This window comes from Drosophila suzukii, chromosome 3, assembly GCF_043229965.1.
Source record: "Drosophila suzukii chromosome 3, CBGP_Dsuzu_IsoJpt1.0, whole genome shotgun sequence".
In the NCBI taxonomy this organism is placed as follows: domain Eukaryota; kingdom Metazoa; phylum Arthropoda; class Insecta; order Diptera; family Drosophilidae; genus Drosophila; species Drosophila suzukii.
Window position 1 is genome coordinate 69,650,284 of NC_092082.1, and position 23,470 is coordinate 69,673,753.

General features: G+C 37.0%; 1 protein-coding gene across 1 annotated transcript; it reads right to left on the reverse strand.

Annotated features, from left to right (window-relative positions):
• Positions 1-367: 367 nt before the first annotated feature.
• On the reverse strand, positions 368-2,847 carry LOC118877922 (uncharacterized). The gene is made up of 3 exons (XM_036818495.3): positions 2,567-2,847; positions 871-1,031; positions 368-687 (listed from the first exon to the last, which is right to left on the reverse strand). The coding sequence occupies exons 1-3, from the start codon at positions 2,637-2,639 to the stop codon at positions 625-627; spliced, it is 297 nt and encodes a 98-aa protein (XP_036674390.1). The 5' UTR covers positions 2,640-2,847; the 3' UTR covers positions 368-624.
• Between the last annotated feature and the right edge of the window lie 20,623 nt (positions 2,848-23,470).

Here is a 23,470-nt window from a genome sequence, read left to right on the forward strand (position 1 = left end):
TGTTGTGCACTATACTATATATATGTATATGCTGGGCAAATGACGAGTTTCAGGTGTCCAGAGAGGATCTCTCTTTGACACAAGAAAAATATACGAATTGAAATATAAAGGCTGTATGTATTTCAAGTATTTATTTCATTGACAGCAGGTGTTGCAAGTTCAAATTTATTTATGCTTTTAATAGGGCTGTTGGCAAAACGAATCTTCTGCCCTTCGATGGAGTTGAATTTCCCTTTTGATTTTCACCAGTTGTCCCAGAGGAATTTCTGCAACTCAGAGCGCTTTAGCTTTTGGCAGTCCTGAGCTTTAAATAAAACACAAAACACACAAACTCAAGAACTCTCGACGATGAGGAGAGCTGTCAGGATTGGGGGTAAACTTTTTATTTTTATTATGTACCGGCATCTGTTGCCAGTCGAGACGAGAGTAAAACAAGAAGGCGCACTTAATACATAATTCGTGTACACATTATAATTACAGGCGATGCGATGCGATGCGATGGGATGCGGCCCCGGCCATAACATTTCGGTTATGGGCCCAAACAAAAAGCTACCAACTGATCTTAGACTTAGCAGATCAAAGCCCACACGCACACAACACATGACGACGCACTTTGAAGTTGATTTACTTCAACTTGGAGTTGGCGTTCGCCGGAATCACATCTTTGAGTTCGCAGCACAAATGATACTTTGTTGACGTTGATGTTGCCACGGGAGAAATGTATGTGGTATATGCGCCGCATTCCACAGGAGCATTGGGAATAAAAAGCAAAAGCAAGCGAAATTTCATTAGAATCAGAGCCATTCGTCGGGTTATTGTTCTTGCCAGACAGTTTTATTGGGCACTCGCAACTCGCAACTCGCAACTTACGCCTTCGTTTTTGGGCTTGCAGCGGGCCCTCTGCAGGAATCGCATTATCACCGGCGGCATGTGCTCCTTGTACATCGCATAGTGCCGCAGGACCAGGCGGCAGGAGCTGAAGTGCACACAACGGCCCTCGGTCTTCTCGGGCGTCTGGCAGCTGGACCCCACTTCAGAGGAAGGTCAGGCAGGCACGGGGAGAAAAAAACAGGAGATACGGGAATTATTAACAAAATATCAGAAAGTATGGTTGGTTACAGGAAACTATCATAATATCATATCATATTAAGAAAATATAAGAAAATATGGTTGAATACAGGAAACTATCATAATATCATATCATTTATAAAATACGGGAACTACTAAGAAACTATCATTACCATATCATATCAGAATATTCATAAAATACGAGAGTTATCAAATATAAGAAAAAAAGGTTGATTACATGAAACTATCATAATATCATATCATTCATATATCATATATCATATCATTCATATCATAAAATATGGGGAATATTAAAAATATATCAGAAAACATGTTTGTTTATAGGAAAACGTCATAATATCATATCATTTATAAAGTCCAAACTATGGGGATTTATACTACAACGTAAAAAACTCATAAAAATAAAAGATTTTCTTATCATTATTATAACAAAAATATTTCTTTCCAACAAAAAATGTATATATTTTCTAAGTCTATGTAAAATATATTTGTTAGTATTATCACTTATCCGTAACATACATTTTACTGGCTTATTAGGAAACTCCAATCCAAAAATTATAAGTCGTATACCCTAGTGTCAATATATGTGATACAGGGTTTTAATATTATTTGCTTATTAAAATTATATATAATTATATATTATAACTAACAAGCCTAGAAGTTAGTTTGACTTTATAAACAATATCTTCAATTGGCCTTGACAATTTTACTAAAGTTTCAATACGCAGTGGATTGGGACTCTAGGATTGGAACTTCGATTGGAGTTTGCACACAAGACACCAATTGGATTCATTGAATGAAATTTATTTTGATGATAAGAGTAAAACTATCCACAAGATTTTAAAAAATATTTTATTAAGATAAATTTGTTAGATTTCTTTTTAATTTTAAAATTGGATAAATGTAAGATTTGTATACAAAAAATTGCCTTATTATGTTTTTAAATTATCGTTCTTTATTGAATTTCTGTGTTATGATAATTTCAAGGCTTGTTAGTTTGACTACCAAAACAGTATATTGAATTGGTTTGGATAATTTTGCTTAAGTTTAAATACGGAGTTGTTTGGGACTCAGATATGGGTATTTCGATTGGAGTTTGAACAGAGCACAGCAGTTGGTTTCATTAAATGCAATTTATTTCACGATAAGATATTTAAAGATATATTACTAAGGTTCATTTTGTAAATATCAATTTAATTTTTAAATTGGTTTAAATGTTAGATTTGTATAAAAATATGCTATAAAATTGTCTTTCTGCATTGAGATTTATATCTTTAAACTTTCGCACCCAGGTGAATTACCAACTCAATTTAAAATATTGATATCCCTAATTGCTCTTCTCCGATGCCAATCAAAACGGCAAAACATCTCAAAGAAGCAATCCCCAATCCCCAACATTGGGGATACAATATCACAGAGACATTCTGTTTTTTTCACGTGTGGATGGATATACATATATCCATAATCAATGGCTTACGTGTGTGGCCGACGAGGAACAGCAGGAGCAGGATGACGAAACCGAACGGAATCAATCGAGATGTGCACCGCATTGTGAATTTACAATTTCGGAAGCAGTTGTTACGCCGCAGACTCTTCCGGAAAAGATGGAAGGATGGAAAGATGACGATGCGCGTCAGTATTTGCTGTATGCTCAATATTAAAGTCGCGTTAAAGTCTTAAGAGCTTTAAGCGCCGCCGAGTGGAACCCAGACTGAGTCTTGGACTGAAACTGGAATCGAGTCTGGGGCACCGACTCTGTTCTGGCAGCAGATTGTTGCTCAAGTAAACAGCTTGGGCTTGGGCAACTTTTGATAAGCGAGTGGAAAAAATGGTTGGATGATGTGTTGGGGATGTGTGGGGCCAGCGGGGCCGCCTCTCTTATCGACGGCGTGCAAAACAAGAGGCCAAAAAATATGTACATAATATGTAAACAAAGCACACAGATACTCCGGCACCCACACCCTAAAAAGGGGCAGCTCAGCAGCTCTACAACAATACCATCGCAGCATCCATAAACACATGTTTGAGGCGGCGCGTACCAGTTTGAACTTATGCCGGGCGCCTGCCGGGTTGCGTGGGGTTAAACGTTAACGCTAACAAAAGCAAATGGAAATTTATTATACATATACATGTAGATATATTGCAAAGTTCGAAATGAATTCTAGCAGCTGTGGGCTCGCAGCGAAAACCCCAGAGTCACCGTCTTTATTCATCTCTGCAGCTGGAAAACCACCAATATATGCACAGGAAGAAAGGGTCCAGTATGTTCCAAAATTAAAGCTGAGGAATAAAATATATGTATAAAAATTAGCCAACTTTTTCCCAAGGTCGTATAAATATTTTAGAAATTTTAAATACATACTAAATCATTTTTAAGATGTATAGTATAATCTTAGAATACTGAGAGACCTAAGAAAAGAAATATAGATTTTTATTGTCTGATTATTATATATTAATATATCTAAAAAAAGTGATAGAAACTAACATCCCAAAGCAAACCGGCTTACCTTAAAAAGTGTAGGATTTCTTATTTAAATTATTTCTGAAATCTATTAATCTTTTAGCAATGGGATATGTGACCCATATTTGTGGTCAAAAGACCCACATTCATATTAATATTTTTTCTAGACCAGAGTAAGTATTTTTTTTGATTGCGTAGATATGTCAAAATAGCCATATTCAGCAATGATTGATGGCAGGCAAGACAGGTAAGCCACCAGCTTGTAAGCCGCTTACCCTGGAGCGTTTCACCCCTGCTCAAAAGCACAATGCACACTCCTAATTAAGTATCCTCGGGGCGCTGGTATTGTTCAATAAATACCAATTTATGCCTTCACTTGCTGTTTTGGCCTGGCTTATAGGTTTCCCTTCTGCACACTCCATTCTGGCCAAAATCACAGTCGAATTCAATTTTATTCAGCCCATGGTCTCGCACATGTGCATGTATATATATGTAGTTCTCCTGCCAAAAGAGAAGATTTTAATAAAAATGTAAATTTTTTTTTAGTTGCCTTAGGGGTTCTTGGCGCTGGAAAAAGCCAATAAAAAAGTATTGCTCGTTATGAACTTGGCGGCAGTTTTTGTAGCTGATACCCGCAGCATCCCATTCCCAACGCAATCCGGCCAACTCACCGAACTTGGCCAACACAATCGCAACACACAGGCGGTGCACGCAACTCCCATTCCCAATCCCATTGCTATCCAAAAGTATCATTTGGCCAGGTTAAAGTTAAAGTTTTTCGGCTGCCTCCGAATCTGAATGTCATGCCAATTGGCTTTCGTTCTCCCATCGCGTGCGTTCCAGAAGATTGCGGCTTTATCGAATTATAATTGCGGTCATAAAGAAAAGTTTTTATTTCGTTTGAATTTTAAGTATTCCCCCAGATCCCTGAGTTGGTTTTTGCATCCGTCCTCAAACCCTGAGACCATCATTTAAGATATCCTGTTTTTTCCGAGGTTCCTAGAATTTTGTCTCAGTTTTAAGTGCTGCCAAAGTTATGTCATAAAGGGGAAATCATTTAGTTTGGCCATAAAAAATAGTTGACATTTTTTATGCTTCCTTGGTCGTAAATATTATTTGACACACTTAATTGTAAGTTTATAATTCCTCTTTGAATCGATTAAAAATTAGCATTAACTTTCTCAAAATGCCATAAATCCTTGTTAACAAAATCTCTTAAATTTCGTATATTTTGCAATAAATGAAAGCTTTTCGTTTTGTAATTTCTAAACAAGACGATTAATTTGTTTCTTTTTTATCGATATTATGCCTTGTGCATGGCTAAGACAAATAATGATTGATTTAATGGACATCGAAACATTATCGAACGCATTGCATGGCTGAGGGCAAAGTGTTGACAGAGCCATTTGATGGGCCATAAAACCAGCTACATCATTAAAAACCCTTTCCCGAGAGAAAATATTGACACTGGGCCAGCTAAATGTTCAGGGTCCCCGGTCCCCCATTTCAATTTGCTGCCCCACTCCCCCGAATCGATCACATGTGTAAACGTTTAAGTACGATATTTAGATATGTGTACGAAAACACAAACATGCCGGAACCGAGGCATAAAAACCCGAAATGCGCATAATAAAAAGACATCGTCATAGACTTCAACTTCAACTCCGACTCCGACTACGGCTGAATGGCCCCATAACCATTGCCCATCCGACATATAGAGTCCATACATATATGCAGTATCCCAATCTGAAACTGAAACTGAGAGCCGGCGTAGCCCTTTTACAGATGTGCGATAAAACAACGGGCAACGGGCTGGGCAACAAAAGGCATCGGAAAATATGAGAAACAAAGCATAAAGTAAAACACTTCGGAACTTCGAGTTGACAATTTGAAGACGCCAATAAAGTTTCCTACGCTCCTCGTTCCATCGATTTTTGTTTTTGTCATTGCACGCTGCTGATGCACCGAAAGAAATTTGAATTTTTAGAAAAGGCACACACAAAATATATTTTAAAATATTGAATAGAAAGATTTATTAGGGATTGAAAAAGTTGTAAAATAAAATCACAAGAATATCTAGATATTAAGTCTTTATTGAAATACCGTTGGTTTGCTATTGTTATAGAAAAAAAAAATTTTTAATATTTTTTTAAAGAATACAAATATTACCTAACATTTTTTGGATATATTCAGATTATCACTATATTTTGTAAATTTTAAAAAATGTATAAAAGTTGTAGGTACCTAATAACTTTATTCCTGTTTTTACTCAAAACTTTCAAAAAATAAGGAAATAAAATTGCATTTTACAGCAAGGTCTTAAATAAACATAATTCTGATAAATTAAAAATAAATTATTGAAGACATTTTTCATTTCAACTTTAAAATTGCTTTCCCCATGGTAGTTATACCTTCAATACTTCACTATGATTACCCCACCATCAATAATTATTGCTTGATATACATATTTTAATACATTAGTATATATATTATACTATTATATTTATATTTTAGTTTATATTTAGCTTATAAAGATTTAATTTAATATTTATTTATTATTAAAATATTTTATTTATTTTATTTAAGATTTTTTACTAAAAAACTTTCTTAAGTTTTCGGCTATCAAAGGGTAAATAAAAATACTAATTGTTTATTTGAGTTTTAAAATGTATTTTCCAGTGGCACATAATACTTAATCATACTTAAACAAAAATTAATACTTAAACAAATATTTATTTTAAAATTTATTTATTTTTAAAAACCTTAATTTTGATTTCAAAAATATTTTCTTAAGGAAATTTATAAATTTTCTTCTATGTGCTGCCTGTGTTTTCGCTTTCGCCTTTTTCACCAATAAAAATTCTTTGGAAATCATTTAGGAAAACGCATGCATGCACATCATGTGCACGCCAACGCCCACGCCCCCTCCAAGGCCCCCGCCCACGGCCTCGACCCCGCCCCTGACTCCCTCCCTCCACCGAATCCAAAAGATTCCCAGGGCGGAGATAAAACGCGTGTCAGACACGACAATGCCATGGATCATGTGTCAAATTGTGACTTGCAGTTCATGGCACTCTCCGGGAGTCCGGGAGTCGCAACTAGTTACCTGCAGTCGAGCACTTTCGCATGCAGATGCTCGGATGCGGATAGTCGAATGCTCAGCTCGAGGCGACGGCAAACGGCACACGCAAATGCACTTTTTGATTGCCATCGGGTGTGCTGCAGCCTTGGAGAGGCATGCCACCCATACCACCCAGCTAAAGAAAATCCACCCAATTTCCAATACCCCACCCACCCAATCTATATCTGTCTTTGGCTTTTCTTATCTGGCTTTGGCTGTTATTCTTATGAATAGTCGAGTGGGGGGCGGACACATCTGCAGACTGCACTCCGAAGTGTGCTGTTGCATTGTCGTTTTATTTGATGTTGGGGTAAAAGCTTTTATCAAAAATCGTATTGCATGCAAATTAGATTCCTCTCCGATATTACTGTGTCTCGCCTTTGTCCGCCAATCTACAAAACTGCAGCAGCTCCTCTCGCCTGATGGTATTGTCGCCTTGGTTTTTTTCTTTTTCCCCAGTTTTTTTTTTTCATTTTCCTGAAGCTGCTGCTGAAGCTTCTGCGGGCCTTCTTCTGATAAAGATACCGACGACATGCACACGACAATGCTGCCAAACGCTGATGATTCAGACATTGCGACCAAAAGCAGTCTGATGATGCTGCTGCTTACGAGCGGCGACTGTTGTTGCTGCATTTGCCGCATTTGCCGCTTTGGCTGCTCGGTCTTTTGTCGCAGGTCTCAATTGACTTGATAAACTCCTTCCTACGGTTTTTTTCAATTCCGTCGTACGCTTGAGCTTGTTAACGTCAAGCGGCTACACACACAGCCACACTGGGAGAAAAGATTGGTAAGCAGGTGGAAAGTCCATTTAGATAACACCTTATCTTCTATAAATTTCTAAAAAATGGTTGATTTACAAATTAATTTAATTGGTCCTAAGATTTTTTACTAATCAACTATACTCAACTTAGAAAATGTTTAGTTTTCAAGCATTAAACGAAATATACTTTTAAAAAAATATGAAAAAAGATTGGTTACCAGGAGGAAAATTCATTCAAATATCACCTTATCTTCTATCATTATCAAAAAAATGGTTGCATTTCCAAATAAATTTAACTAATTTATAAGATTTTCATTATTTAGCTAGATTTAGTTTCTAATTCAAGTCTTGATATTTTTGATATCATATTCAAGTCTTAATATTTTTGATATCATATTTTATGGATTTTTATAGAGTATTTTTGAGATACAATACCATCTCTTTATAAGTACTAGACAATCTATACCACGTAATGCTTATGATGCACATTTCATGAAAAGTTTATTAAAACCGAATAAATCTTAAATATTATTTCATTATCAGCTCATAACATACTATTTAACAAAAATATTATTTTAAAAATATATTTAAAAAATATTTTATAGCTAACATGATCATATTAAATATAAGATGCATACAAATTTTAGCTTAAGATATAATACCAATAATATATTAAATGCATAACAATTTATGAATGATTTTATAAACCACCAAAAATAACTTATCATATAAAGATGATACTTTTATTGTGCATATTAAGATGAGTATAGTACAGGCAATCTTAAAAATCGTAACTTAAATCTAATCAACTCTAAATATAACCAGTTCCTTAAGAGGAATTAAGATATTGCACTTGATCTTAGATAAGTACCCATTGCAAATGCATTTCTCTCAGTGCCCAAAATCAGTGATGGTTGAGTGGGGGACAGGGGATCTAGACAGTCACAAAGATGCAGGCGTAAAATGAGTTCATTTTTTCTGTGGACTCTATCGAGCACGTCTTATCTGAAGTCGCATACGTATTCGGCCATGGCCAGAACGGAGTAAGAGTGGGAGTGGGAGTGACAGGGGCGGCGGTGAAAGGGGGGCTGCAATGGCTTAAACACACTTGAATGCATTTCCATTTCATGGCTATGGCTTCATTGCCACCAAACGTCGGCGTCTGCCGCTTTGTCTGGTGGCTATGCGCCAACTTGCCAAATAAAAGGGGAGAAAAAGGCAGCTTGAACCGAGTCTTAGAGTGGGACTGGAACACCTCTGGCTCTGCTGGCTGTTTGTGTAATAGCGTTCATCGAAGCTTAAGGTGTATAAATCACACACAATGCGGTCTTTTGTAGTTCCAGGCGACACTCACACACGCAGACACACGGAAAACTGCAGTGGAAAAAGTGCGCAGCGTTTAGCTCGATTTTTTTCACTCGTTTTTCACACTTTTCCCCGGCTCTACGGTCGCATTTCGGGTCTAAATTATGGCCCTGACGTTCCGTTTTAAAGGCAGCTGGTCTCGGTTTCCGCTCGGCATTTAAATAATAATAAAATGATCATTTATATTTCTTTTAACAATTTGTTGCACTGCTTGTAATCATTTGTTAACTGTCTGCTCTCTCGAAAAGCCCATGGCGAGAAGAAGGCGTTTAAGCCGCTTACGAGTGGGGCCACTTGAGGAAACGGCCGGATTGGACAAAGAAAACAATGCTGGAGGAAAAAGCAGCAGCAGCAGCATAGTTAACTAATGCCCTCTGATAAAGAGTCAAAATATTTAAGCGGCATATTTAAAATCAAATAAACACATCAGCCAGCAATCAAAAGCTTGCTGAACTGTAAACTGAGCTTAGTTGCGCTACATTTAAGACCCAACGTAGTCGTCGTCGTCATCCTCAGCGTCGTAGTTTTCCCAGTTTTCCTAGATTTCCCAGCCGCCTTCAGTCGACCGGCAAACGACCCACTTTTAGCCCCCGGCTTTAAGTAAACAGCTTAGCTGAAGCTGGAGCTCGGCATCTCCATTCTGCATCTCCATTCTGCATCTGCATCTGCAAATGCACATGTACATTTGTATCTGAATCTGCAGACAAGAATGGCCCAAAGATTCGCCTCGAATTTGTTTATGGCCAACTGGCGATGCAACAAATGTAGTTACATTGCGTAGATATCTCAGTCTGTCTGTGGCAACAAATTTGTACACATGTTTCTGTCATTTTATGGAATTATGTGTGGCCCAGCCATGAAAACGACAAGCGAAATAAAATCACACATCCGTTTCATTTGACAGACAGACGCACCATGGATGGGAATACACGAATAGGCATAAAAAATATTTATTGCTCTCATATAAATTATTGAGGAATTAATTGAGGCTAAACGGAGGTGCTGCTGGGTTGAAAATCCGAACATAAATCTCAAATATTGATGAATGACAAGTGAGGTGCTAAGCTATTCCAGGGATTCTTGGGAAATTCTGAAACGAGAAGAAAGTATGGGAGTGTAAAAAATAAGAAGAAAGAGAAAGTAGAAAGTAGAAAGAATTTTAGTCAAATACCGTTCTCTGAACAATAACCATCATTTAGAAAAATATCAAATATCACTTTTTATCAACCATCTAGTAATCATTCTTGCTCAGAGGCATTTATGTATATTTATATGTCCATAAAAACAAACACATCAGTAAGGTCAGCAAAGCAAATTGCTTAAATAAACGTTAATAATTCCTGTTTTAGGGTCATCAATTTGCTTTTCAATGCACAATCATAAATACCAAGCAAACATGCATATTTTATTCATTAATGGATTTAAGCCAGCAAATAATGGAAAGCCAAAATTGGGGGAAAATTTAAAGAGCATAAGCTGATTTGAAATAAGCAGTATTTCACAGAATAATTCTGGGATTTAAAATACACATAATGCAATAATTATACTACCATTATTTAAGTTCTGGGCTTGAAATGGGGTTATCTATGGGGGTAATCTCACCTCGAACTTATGCATTTTACCTTTTTAGGCCACCATTCATCTGTCAAATAGGACCGATAACCAATTGATAATTTATTCATCAATATTTTGGTCGAACTAATAAATCTCGTAGCACCCCCATCTGGGGTATTTCGTTTCCTAGCACCTGCACGGTTCAGAGGTTAGGGAACTTTTTGATCCCAAACATAAATTTCGTGGCCATTGTGGGGGAGTGGGGTGTTTGGGGAATGGGGGATATCAGAAACTCCATGGAACACGGACCGTAGTCGCAGCAGCTCCATGTCTGTTTATCGTTTATTTCAGCAATGACAGGTGCAGCTGCCATCGACATTCTACGAGAATAAGATGGGCATCGCCCCTCCGCCTTTGTTTGTTTACCGAATCTGAACTTTTTAGCTGCTCCGACTGACTAACTGACTGACTGACTGACTGACTGAGCATCTCACTTTTTGGAATTTAGAAGGAGATGATGGAGTGGTGGCGACGGGCTGTTTATGTTGTTAAATGCAAAAATGATTTCCATTAAAAACAAACAAATGGCGAGTCGCACGTAGCAACGGCCGCTGTGCGTGGTCCATGGCGCTTTCCATTTTTGTTCGTTTTTGGTTTAAAATGCAATAACCAATAAAATAAATTGCCAAACAAAATGATCAAACATTAGGCCAGGCGGCGGCGTTTTGCTTGTTTTCCAACGCCGTTTTCGGTTGGACCCGGCATGTTCTGTTATTTTTCTGATATTTCGTTATTTTGTCGCAAATGTCCCTCATTATTGCGTGATATTTATTTAGGTTATGACTTAAGTTGTGTCACGTTCGTCTAAATTTATATCCAATATGTTGACTATCAGCGGCGCATTCACGGACACATCCCAATTTATCCGCCCCTGGGTCCCTGGCCGCCCATCGAAATTTATGCCACCAGATTTGGGACTCGCGATGTATAGTATACAGCCATATAGCCATATTCTCCAAAGCCGCACATATCTCTAGCTCCGGTCCCCGAGACCAGAACTATGTGTTTGTATAGAAAATTTATATGCAAATATTCAATGCACGTTGGTCGTCGTGCGCATTGCATTCCATCCAGCAGCCAAGCTGTACACCGTCGAAAAATAAACATTAAGCTTGAGAGGTCTTGGGTATTTCAAATCCTGGTTTAATGAGCAGCTACGAGTTGCAAAAAAAGTAAGAGTTATCATAAGAAAGAGAAGAAATTCTTATCAATTTAACAATCCTGAATTCAGAATAGTAAGTGCTTCGTATTTGAATGATTCAAGACTAATGCATTATACTTAAATTACCATATGTTTGTTTTTATGATATCAAAACTAGTTGAGGACTGATAAAATACCAAAACTTTCTCCCACATATATAAGGTTTTTAAAAAATCTGTTTGGAGACTCAAAATGAAATGGTCTACTTTCTTTGTAAGTTTATTGCCAAATTGGACATCTAAGCAATAATATATCCTCATCCTGACTTAAGACTTATAGCAGGCTGGAATCATATATTAATCTACTCAAAGTTATGATAGCCTACATATATTTGTCTTTTCTCCAAAAAAATTGCCAGGAATTTAAATAAAGTATATTTTAAATTTTCTTTGAGATACATTTGGGTACATTTCAAAAATATTATTTAGATATAACAATGTAATTTTAGCTAAGTCCTGGCTAAGTGGAAAAAAATATATTTTTACCAATTTTTTTTTAGAAATGTAGTAAAAATCACTCGGAACTTTATCATAAATACAAAAACTTGAAATTAAAATAGTTTTTAGGATATATCTGAAAGATCTATGTGAGTTTTTCAAAGTTGTCTGTAAAACCTACACGGAATTTGAACGTATAAATGGTTTAAGGGATATTTCTATATGATTTCTTTATGATTTTTTCAAAGACTTTTATTAAACCCAAGAGGAACTCCCTCTTGGTAGAGTTTTTCTCGCCGTGTAGCTACCAGCAGCAGCTCAAAGCTCAAGGCACACAGCACGCCACTAATTGGACCCAGTGGTTCGCCATCATCATCGTGATCGCATTTAAATGTGCTGATCAATTTACTTAAATGTTAATGGCAGCCCAGGGCGTGTCAGGTGTTTGTAGAGAGGGGGGGGAGTCAAGGGAGGGGGTTAAAAATAGTAAACTGGGTTATCAATTTAAAGAGGTTTTTAAAACTCTGATAAAAGAAAGGAATAAATCAAATGATAGCAATCCTTTAAATATGGGTTCATTCTAAAAGATGGTTATAAAATCAAATAGAATAGTAAGCTGATACAACTAGTATGCTTTTTCAAAAGAGAAATGGGCAAGTTTATTCTTAAATCAGCTTAGTAGTTAAAAATTTCTTCTAAATTGAGAAAATGTTCTAGTTGTATCCTTGATAATATGAAGAGAAACAAGCATGTTTATGTTAAAAAAAGATTAATAGTTTAAGATATCTTCCAAATTGGGAATATACATATATGATTCTTGATATAATCAAGAAAAACAAAAATGTTTTTGCTTAAACATCTTCTATTCCCAATATACTTTATTCCTTTTGTAAAATATAGAGAAATAATCACATTTATGTTTAAATCTTATTAATAGCTAAAAACATCTTCTAAATTGAGAAAATATTTTAGTTGTAGCCTTGATAAAGTAAAGAGAAATAAAAATATTTATGTTTAAATCAGATTACTAGTTCAAAATATCTTTTAAATTGGGAAAATATATTTTTCACATGGTATTAAACAAATTAAAATGTTTCTTGATAGGGTCTTACTATAGTTTTGAACTCAGCTGTACGTGTATGTTCTGGCTTCGTTTTTCCCACGATTTTCTTCTCTCCGGTTCCTTTTCCTCCTTCCCACTGCGAGACACACTCAAAAAGAGATTTCCACTAAAAGACAAATGCTACAATATTACAAAGGGCGGTATGGGGATAAAAATACAGGGGGTCTGCTACCTTGAGTGGCTGCTGCAAATGCTGGAGGGTTGTCTCTACGCGTTCAAGTGGCAAAAAAAATCGCTGAAGTCGCAAAAATTATTGCAGTTGGCAACTTTGAGCTGACGCACACTCGCACACCCGCACACCCGCACACACACACACAAACACTCACTTATAGAGTGCGCTTGCGATAAAAATAAAGTGACAGCAAAAACAATTGCAAACTTGTGCAATTAATAAACTGAAAAGTGAGCAGTTCTCTCCTCCGATCGACCTCTGCGATTTAAGGTACCTGTGTATACCTGGGTATACCTGAACAGCCCCATGTATACCCCCAAATATACATATATATATAGTCGCTGAACGGGAGTTAAAGCCCAATGGCATCGGCAATGTTTTCACACGTGTTGTCGTTTAAATATTTAAATGCGCTCCTGGCAGCAGCGGCGTTGACAACGCCAGAAGTTTTACATGTTGTGCTGTGTGTTAAACCCGAAAGCAAACTGCTGCAGCTACATCTCATTCTCACACTGGAACTCACTTTCGGGACAGGGGCGTATTCGAGGGGATATTTATGGGTTAAAACTAAATTTTTAAAAATTTTAAAAATGTTTATTTTAAACTAGGAACATAAAATACAGCTTAACTAATTTTATTATTAGTTAAAATATCTAGAATAATTTTGTATTACATATGTTAGGGGTCAATAGGTAAAACAAAATTGTAGATATGTGAAAAAAGGAAAGAGCATTTTATTTATTAGACAACCATATAATGTATATAAGGATTCATAATATTTAAAGGTTCACGTTATGATTGTAGTTATCAAAGGAACATAAAGGAAATTTCAAAAACTTTTAAAACGCCTATAAAAGCCTTTAAAAGTATGCAATAAAAGAGCTTAAAAGTATGCAATGTAAAAAAATGTCGGTGTTTTTAACTTTTAAAAATATTTCTGAAATATAATATTTTAAGAAACCCAGTATGATAGTTTTCTGGTTTATTTTTGTGTAAAACTAAAGTTCCTAAAATTTTAAAAAGTCTTTAGAAGTAGGCAATAAAAGTGCCTAAAAGTATGCAATGTAAAAAAATGTCAAATTTTTGAACTTTTAAAAATATTACTGGAGTATAATATTTTAAGAAACACAGTATGATAGTTTTGTGGTTTATTTTTTCTTAAAACTTTAGTTCCTAAAATGTTAAAAAGCTTTTAAAAGTAGGCAATAAAAGTGCTAAAAGTATGCAATGTAAAAAAAATGTTGTGTGTTAAAAAGCCTTTAAAAGTGTTCAAAATGACTGGAAATAAATTTAAAAAAATATTATTTGTTGTCAATGGTGACAACCATCTATATACAAATAAATAAAAGTATTCCAATGTTCATTAAACCTGGTCATCCAAATGTACTCGTATGGAAATTTTTTAATGGGAAATCTGCAAGTTTATCCGACTTGAATTATGCTTTCAGTTCTTTGATGCAAACGAGACTCCCCCTCCTGCAGTGCAAAACGATTTCAGATCCCCGTCCCTGTCCTTAGAGCAGCACATTGACACACTCGAGGATGAGTTCGTCGGTAGGTGGATTTTTTCTTCTTGTATGAGCATGCGATGCCAACATCGTCGTCTTCTTTTATCAGACAAACTAAGCGCAAAATTAGTTTTTGAACTTTTTAAATTGGTTTATTTCATGGAGTTTTGATTTTTAGCACGTTGCGTAACGAGCCCGAGAACCGCGTAGCCGTAATTGGCTGGCCGTGCTCGGGAATCCCAGGGAGTCCTTCGAGGGGGGGTCTGGTCTGGTCTCCAGGACTTTCTTAACGCCTTCATTAGCAGTATGTGTGTGCGTGTGCCAGTAACTACTCAATTTGCCAGCCAACTTAAAGGAAAATAATTTTTTCAGAATCTTTCACCTACACAATTTTGCAATTATTGTAATACGAGGATGGAGGGCATGCACTCATATTTTATGACATTTTTTCACCGGCTTTTGTTCTTTGTTATTGTCGAACCCCGGAGTGGAGTCCTAGAAAGTGTTGGGCCAGCACTCACACACTGGCACACCCACTCACACACTCTCGCAGGAAACGACGGATACGTGCGAGCGCCATCCATGCTCACTTAATACCTTATAATTTGCCGTGAGTCCTTGCTTTCATAAAATATACTTTATGAACAATAATTCATACGTGTTTGTAACAGCACGAGTGTGCCAGTGTGTGTGAGCCGGTGCCCCGGTGTGAGTGAAAAGTGCATAAAAATCAATTTTTGCGCATAAAACGGCAGCACAACAAGCAGAAAAGTGCTGAGTTGCTTGAAAGATTCGACTGGGGTGTACCTTTGAAATACATTTTCTGGGGAGAACTATACATTTCTATTAAATTAAAAAAATAATCTTTTAAATGGTGTTCATTTCATTATATCGAAAGTGTTTAGGGCTATAGTTTAATTGGAGTACAAAAAATATTTTTTATAGTTTTTACTGAAAAAATACATACCATTTTTAACGATTTAACATATCAATTTCTAATACTGGCATAATTTATTTAGTAAGTGTCTTAGTGTTACAAATAAAATCATTAAAGTAGGAATAGCAGTTGTTATTGAAACTAATGGTAATTTCTTCAAGGGAAATTGAAAAATTGAATGCAAAATATTTTACTTTTAAATGGTTTCCTTACGTTTTGCGCAACAATAATTTATGATTTTATAAAAGTGGTCTATACAACATTTTACATTTTTAGGCTTAAAATGTAATCCCTTACAATCTTTGACACATATTCTAAAAACTTAGTTAAATATAAATTGACTGTAAAAATATTTGAAGTAGCTTTTTCAATAAATATGATAAATCACTCTTATTTATCTATTATTTACTCATAAATAATTTCTTTATTGCCAAATATATCCAAACTTGCTACAATTTCTTTTCCGTGTGGGTTCCATGGGTAATTATTTTACTTAGGCCATTTTGCTGGATTTGCCAGTCGATTCACCTGGATTTTACCTGCCCGAAACGACCGCTTTCCAAATTTGGATGTGTGGTATGTGATGGCAAGCACGGCAAAGGCGAAATAAAACAACAGCAACAAAGTCGCGTCCACGACGACAACGTTGCATACTTTTCAGATGACAGTGGGGGGGGTGAAAGTGGGCTGGGGAAATTGGGTAGTGGGGCAACGGAATGGCTTTCTCGAATAACCCTCTTGCAGCACACACTTGAAACTGATTACATGCACAATTTTGCCCCGTTCTTTGTTCGCCGATGCCGGAGCAAGGCCCTGGGAGTGAACCAGGATACCAGCTACTGTCCTTGCCTCCTGCTCCTGCCACGCCCCCTGTCCTTGCCACAGCCCACCGCCCCCATCCCATGTCCGGCAATTGTGCTGCTCTGCATGTGTGTGTATGTATATGGCATTGTTGTGTATTCCTGTGGCCATCGTTCTCGTTCGTCCTGGCTGCCTCCAATTGTTGCCATTTCCATTGCCGTTTCCTCTCGATTCGCCACCAACCACCATGCACCACCCACATGCCACCAAACCACCCAACCACCCAACCCAACCAACCCACTTCCACCCGCTCAATGCAATTATTTCAACAAATTTAAACCTCAGCGAAATAATAAACAATTCGTTTTCAGATTAAAATGCAATTTTCATAACTTTTTGTGCAAAGACATGGCCAACGGGCAGCGGATAACCACCAACCCATCCTTCATACCTCCTTCATCCTCCACCCGAAACCGTTTCGGAACTTCAGAAACGGCTGAGTGGAACCTCCACTAGCCACAATTACTACTTATTTTATTTATATGCCGGCGCATTAATATTTCACAAGGTTTTTCCCACCGACCAATTTTTCTTTCCTTCCACTCGTCCACTCATTGTTGTTGCACATTGTTGTTTGGGATCTGCAGCCCTGTCATTTATCATACATTTCCCAATTTACTTTATGCAGAATTATGGGTAAGCGTTGGGGATATTTTACTTTTTTTTTTTTTTTCTCTGTTTTATAGTTTATAGCCCGCTTTTATGATTGAATTAACTTTTGTTTCGGCTCTTTCCGTAGCACTCAACCGTCAATTAAGTGGCCATAGTGTTGGCTGTGCGGAGTAGTAAAAGCAACCGACTGAGCAGCATGCGTGCATAATTAGCTGGCTGATTTTTCCATTAACAGGTGATTCAATAATTAAGCCCATCAGCACCAAGTGACGACAAATTCAAATGCATACATACATCAATGCAGAGGGGGCTGGCAGGCGATTACCAATGCCTGGAGATATACCGACAAATATACGGAGATGTCACAGCTGTGTGTCATATTGACAATATTTGATAAGCACTCGGGCATGACCAATTTGGCATTCAGGCAGGACATTCGGACATTCGGGCAGGATGCACAGGGAGATGGGAGGTCGAGAGATGAAGACAGGTCCTGACCCTGACACATTGCGTCTTGCATATTTTAGACCGGTCAGGATCCATTTGAATGGCATCTTCACGGCCAGTTGGCCAGTTAATTAGGCACTGGTTGGTCAATGGTAAATAGTGAATGGCAAATAAGATATATAAGTGTGTATAATTCCCTGGGCAGGACAAAGCCACTCGCCAGCAAGATTTGGGAGTCGATTTGGTATGCCCTCATTAATAATTTTCATCAGGCATTTGCATAATTAACATTCTAAATATTAGTCCAACATTAGGTTATTAAGTGATTAAATCAGGAGCTCTTATGAGCTAGTTCGATGGTAATTTGAAGGGTTTTCAACACCCCAAAATCATTATAAGCTGTCTTTCCTGGTTATCAATATACAGAGTTTTCCAATATATCTGTACTGATTAACTGTATAATATTCTGAGTCCAGTGATATAAAATCATTTCGGGTTGTAAGCATAGAAAAAGTCTAAGTCATATAAAAAGGGCTATTTATTTGTTTAAATCAAGAGGCTCCAAAGAGCTAGTTCAACGGAAATTTAAAAAGTTTACAACACTGGAATATCATTATAAGCTGTCTTTCCTAGATGACAATTTACAGAATTTTCCGATACAACTAAATTATTAAATTCTTATTCTAATGACATAAAATTATTAGGGTTTGTAAGCATTGGAAAAATCTAAATCATATGAAACGAGCTGCTCACTAGTTCGTTTGTAACTTAAAAGGTTTACAACACTGCAATATCATTATAAGCTGTATTTCTAAGATAGCACTTTACAGAATTTTCCAATACATCTAAATTTCTTCATATATTATTAGATTCTTAGTTCAGTACAATAAAATCATTAGAAATCAGATAAAAAGAGCTGGCTTATATTTAAAACAAATATATATATTTTTATTACTATTTCTTAATTAACAAAAAAAGCAAGAACACCTATCTTCCAATAAATTACTGACTGAATTACTACCCATACGCCGCCTTAAGAATTCCTAAGAATCCTAAGCCAGCCTAGAAAAGGTCATAAATCTGGCTTGGTCATAATTTTCATCCGCCATCTATTGCAATGAAATCCAGCGGCAGTGCCAGTGCCACGCCCCCTTATTGAAATTCAGTTTAAAGGGCCGCAAATACCTGGAACCGTGTACAATGGCAGCATTTATTGTCATGACTTTACCGCTGCCATGATAATGTGATATACGTCAACGTCAATTGGATCGGATTGGATTGGATGATTCCAAAGCCAATAAGCTGTCATTCGGTTTGGGGCCAGACCTACCAGCCACCCGACTTGATTTATTGCCGGAAAAACAAAGCCACCCCTTGATTTTGTTTCTTTTTCCTGTGCGCCCCAGCTCTCTAAATATTATGCGACTTGTGAATTTTATCCGTAGAAGTGCAAAAGCTTTCGTTTTTCGAGTGTATCAATGGCAGCATTTGAAATGAATTGAAAGTACTTCAGATTGAGATTGTTGAAACGAATGATGTGTGGCTGTGACTCTGCAGTTCGGTTTCCTTTTCCTTTTCGGAAGATTACGGACTCACAAAGGCGTACTCGATTGAGTTATAAGTATCCACGGTCTAGTTACTTGAAAGTAATATATAATAAACATTTACTTAGGTGCCGATAACTAAAGATAACTAACTGGGAGTCCATTAAGTTGTTGATTTATATTTTCTAGAAATTTAATTTTTAATGGAAATACTTACCCTTTAGGATCCTATCTTTATCTGAACTAATATTTCGAATGATCTTTTTTCAATGTCTTGTTAACATCCACAAGCAATTATCGCAACTGTTCTTTGTCACTCCAAAGTTCTTTTTTCCCCTTTTTAAGGCATGTCCTCTGATTCCTTATCTGGCAGGAAAACGATTGATTGTTGGCTCTTTGTATCTGTATTATCCTTGTTTTGCTTCCTTTTCCGCTTGCCTCTTAAATAAACATTTACTTAAGAATTGAACGATTATTTTCTTGTTTTCGGTTATGTCGATACCGATCTGTTTTCTATGGCTGTAAATAATCCTTATCATTTATTATTAATTTTCCTTACTTATCAAAGTTGTTAATCCAATTTGATTATTGGTAAAATTTAAATGATTCCAGCTGACAGCGATGACAACCATTTTTGATTTTAATATAATTTATTAATCATACGCACCGATGACCAGCCCATAATTGAGTGTTGAAAATGATTTGCATTGACATTTTATAATGCTATATTAAGTTAGGGAAAAGCAGTTGACAAGTGATTTCGATAAACAAATATAGAGTCGAGTTCAAATGTTCTTTTAATAAATACCATCATTTGATTGGGAATGTTTAATCAAATTGGAATCCGTGTTATTAACTCGCCTTGTTAATCATAGAACCGTTGACATTTTATAATTCGATTTTTGTAATTTCTTTTGTTTAACCAATCTTTATTTCGAAACATTTTCGCAAAGCTTTTACTCCAGCACATATTTATATTTGAATTGTAAATTAATAAATAAGCCCGGATCAGGAAAATTGGTAAAACGTGCACGTAATCAAGACCCAGGGTTAATTTCCCACCCAGACACAAATAAGCCCACAAAGAAGTGCTCGAATGTGTGTGAGGTCAAAATGCCCGATAAATACTTTCCTGCAAAAGGGTAAAAGTTGTCCAATAAATTGGCTCAGACGGTCATCAGTCGGCTCGTCCGGCCGTGTGAAGTCTGTAATTTGCCGACGAAAAATGTTTAATTTATTTACGTTAATGAGCCGCATCTGCAATGGCACCACAGCCTCTCCCAACCCGTGAATGCCTTTTATCAGATTTATTATTAAGTGCATTTATGTGTATTTTATGCAAATTTAATTTCATATTTCTTTAATTTCAATATATATAGAGACGAGCACAGACCATGTGCTGTGCAGTTGTGCAGCCTGCAATGCGGATTGCATAATGATAATTTCGGCGAGGATCACAAAATTTATATGCTTTTAATTGCATTGCAATGGCAGTTTCATTATGCAATATACCCAGCCAACTAATTATGCGAATAGCCTATTCGCGCGGTGTGTTAATATGAAAACAATTTTAGTTTGTCATTTGCCATTAGCAACTAACCGGATGGCGAGTGTGGCGAAATTATGGCACAAAAATGCGACAAAACCATTTGGCTAATTATCTGGGGGCCATTTAATTAGTTGGTTCTTTTTTTTTTGGGGGGGGTTTTGATTGCCCAACCATCAATCGTTTTCAAACCCAGATAAACCAGATATGCCAGGATAATCGAAGGTAAGCCAGGTAAATTGGCACAATTGATAATTTCATTGAAACACTCAATCAACAACTGGCAAATGGTTATAAATCACCCCTTTTGCCCCTCTGTGTTTTTGCTGCCTCGATTTGCGAATGTCTATATTTAAGTTTAAATGGCACTTTTCTCAAAAGGCCCGGCCGGAACAGGCTGACTGACATCCAAAGAGACAAGCTGCCAATTCGTGCAGTCGACGTGCATAAAACTAAAAGAGTCAGCACAACACAAGCCATCGACTGGGAAAATGGGGGGAGGGGGCTGGAAAAACATTGAAAAATCAAAAAACGAGCAAAATTTTTGTTATTGCATTTGAAAATGGCAGGCGTGGCAGGGGCGTGCACAGGGGGCGTGGTCGGGGGCGTTGAATTGCCGAGCCCATGCATGCGATTGCACTCTCAGTGCTCCGCTTGTCCTTTTCCTAGTTTTTTGCTTGTTTGGCCCCTGCAACCTTCGTCCTTCGTCCTGTCCAATTTTTTTTTTGGTTTTTTTGATTGTTTTTTCCTTTTTTTTTGTTCTGGGAATGGCAATTGAATGGTGAAATTTCGTAAAATGCAGTTTGAGCGCACGCCTGAGACGAGAGATGAGACAGCAACAACAAGTGGCACAACAATAGACATAACAACAAGCCTTCGAGTCCATCTGTATCTATCTATCTATCTATCTATCTATCTATCTATCTTTAGAGATGCCATTCAGTCACGCCGATTCGTGCCGTAGGAACTGCCGAATTCCGCCAACTTGGCAACTTGATGTGGATCCTCTTTTATGATTGCCAGCCATAAAAGGCCAAAGTTTAATTTGGAATCGACGTACGCAAAAGTCATTTTTAAAGACCGCTTGGCCTTCGGGCTTCTGACACTCCACATGAGGCAAAAACTTTACAGAGCACGAAATCCGGCAGTTATCTACTTAAAAATCAACTGAATTAAGTGTTGGAAAAGTTTTTCAAATCTACCACTTATAGTAATGGCGATTCACTCATTTGGAAATGAAGCAGTTAGAAACTCGTTTTGTATTTTTATAATAAACGCTTATTATTTAAAAAGTAATCAGTAGATGAGATACTCACTCTTAAATGTATTATCCACATTTCTTTTAAGAAATATGTTTAAATATATTGGTAAAGTATATCAGAAAGCCCTGTTGCCAGTGCTGTATCATGTAAGTTAGTCTAGTTTTGTAAACTTTTTTATCTATAATAATAATATTAGTAAAGTAATTTATAAATATTAAATTGTTGTATTCAGGGCCACACTAAGAGTATCGCAAGGTACTTTATATCTATAGATCTATTTACAGTAGGATGCTAGGGCTTGAAAATATTTTAAATCAACAATTACTAATTATTATAATAATTCTTCTTAATTTTGTAACACACCGAAAACATGCTTTCTGATATCTTAAAATAAGATTCATAACAATTTTTTTCCAACATTTTTCCAATTTTCCTAAAATTTTAAAAATGTTACCACTAACTCCGAATTGCTAAAATATAGGTCGAATATTTTTTGGGTGAACAATATTATTTTAATAATAATAAGGTGCAGTTCATAAATAAATTGTTTTTATAGTCTTTCGTTATTTTTAAATTGCAAGAAATCCCACCAAAACCCTAAACCACGTGAAGTTTATTGATAATCCTTAAATAATTACTTCCTTTCAAGTGTACGAAGAGTAAATATATCTCCAGTTTCTTTCTCTGCGTTAATAACTTTTTGAAATTGGCGGTTTAAGGGGGCAGGTCACCATCAGCGTCTGTGTTTTTCGGGCCAAGCCGGGTTCCATCTCTGATGCCAATGACCAAGTCTCAATTTGGGCAGCCCTTCATTTCGCTCCATGTGCCCCCTGTGCGCCTGTTTGTTTGTGTGTTTGTACTTTTGGCTTTGTGCTGTGTGATTTTTTGGGCAAAGTGGGCGTTAGCTGTGGGCCGAAAGGGGGCGTGGCATGGCGGTCAGGTTGCTGCAGTGCCAAACTGGTTGTTAGGGCCGCCAGCAGAAAACGTGGAGCCAGCAAAGTGAGCAGCCGGAGCGGCAAACTACGACATGCCACACGTATGCACACAATGAACAGCCAGTGCATTGCTCATACGCAACGTTGGCTGGCCAAGTTTTCCGCCCACAGGTGGAGGTGGTCTCTATAGAGAAGGCATGGAGGCCAGGAAAGTCGCAGTTGTTTGCGAAATGTACTCAGCCAAAAAGGTAGGCCAGACAAGCAATTCACATGCGACTGCAGGCGACCCCAAAGCCAAAGCTTTCCCTTCAGAGTTTTCCCTGGTTTTCCCTGGTTTTCCCTGGTTTTCCGAGTTATTCGGTTCTTGCAATTTGCCGCATATCATACCAGATAGCAGACAGACCAGACAGCTGTCTCCCGATGACTTTTTTCGTAAATTGGCGCCAGAATTCGTTAATAGACGCCCTCAATTTGC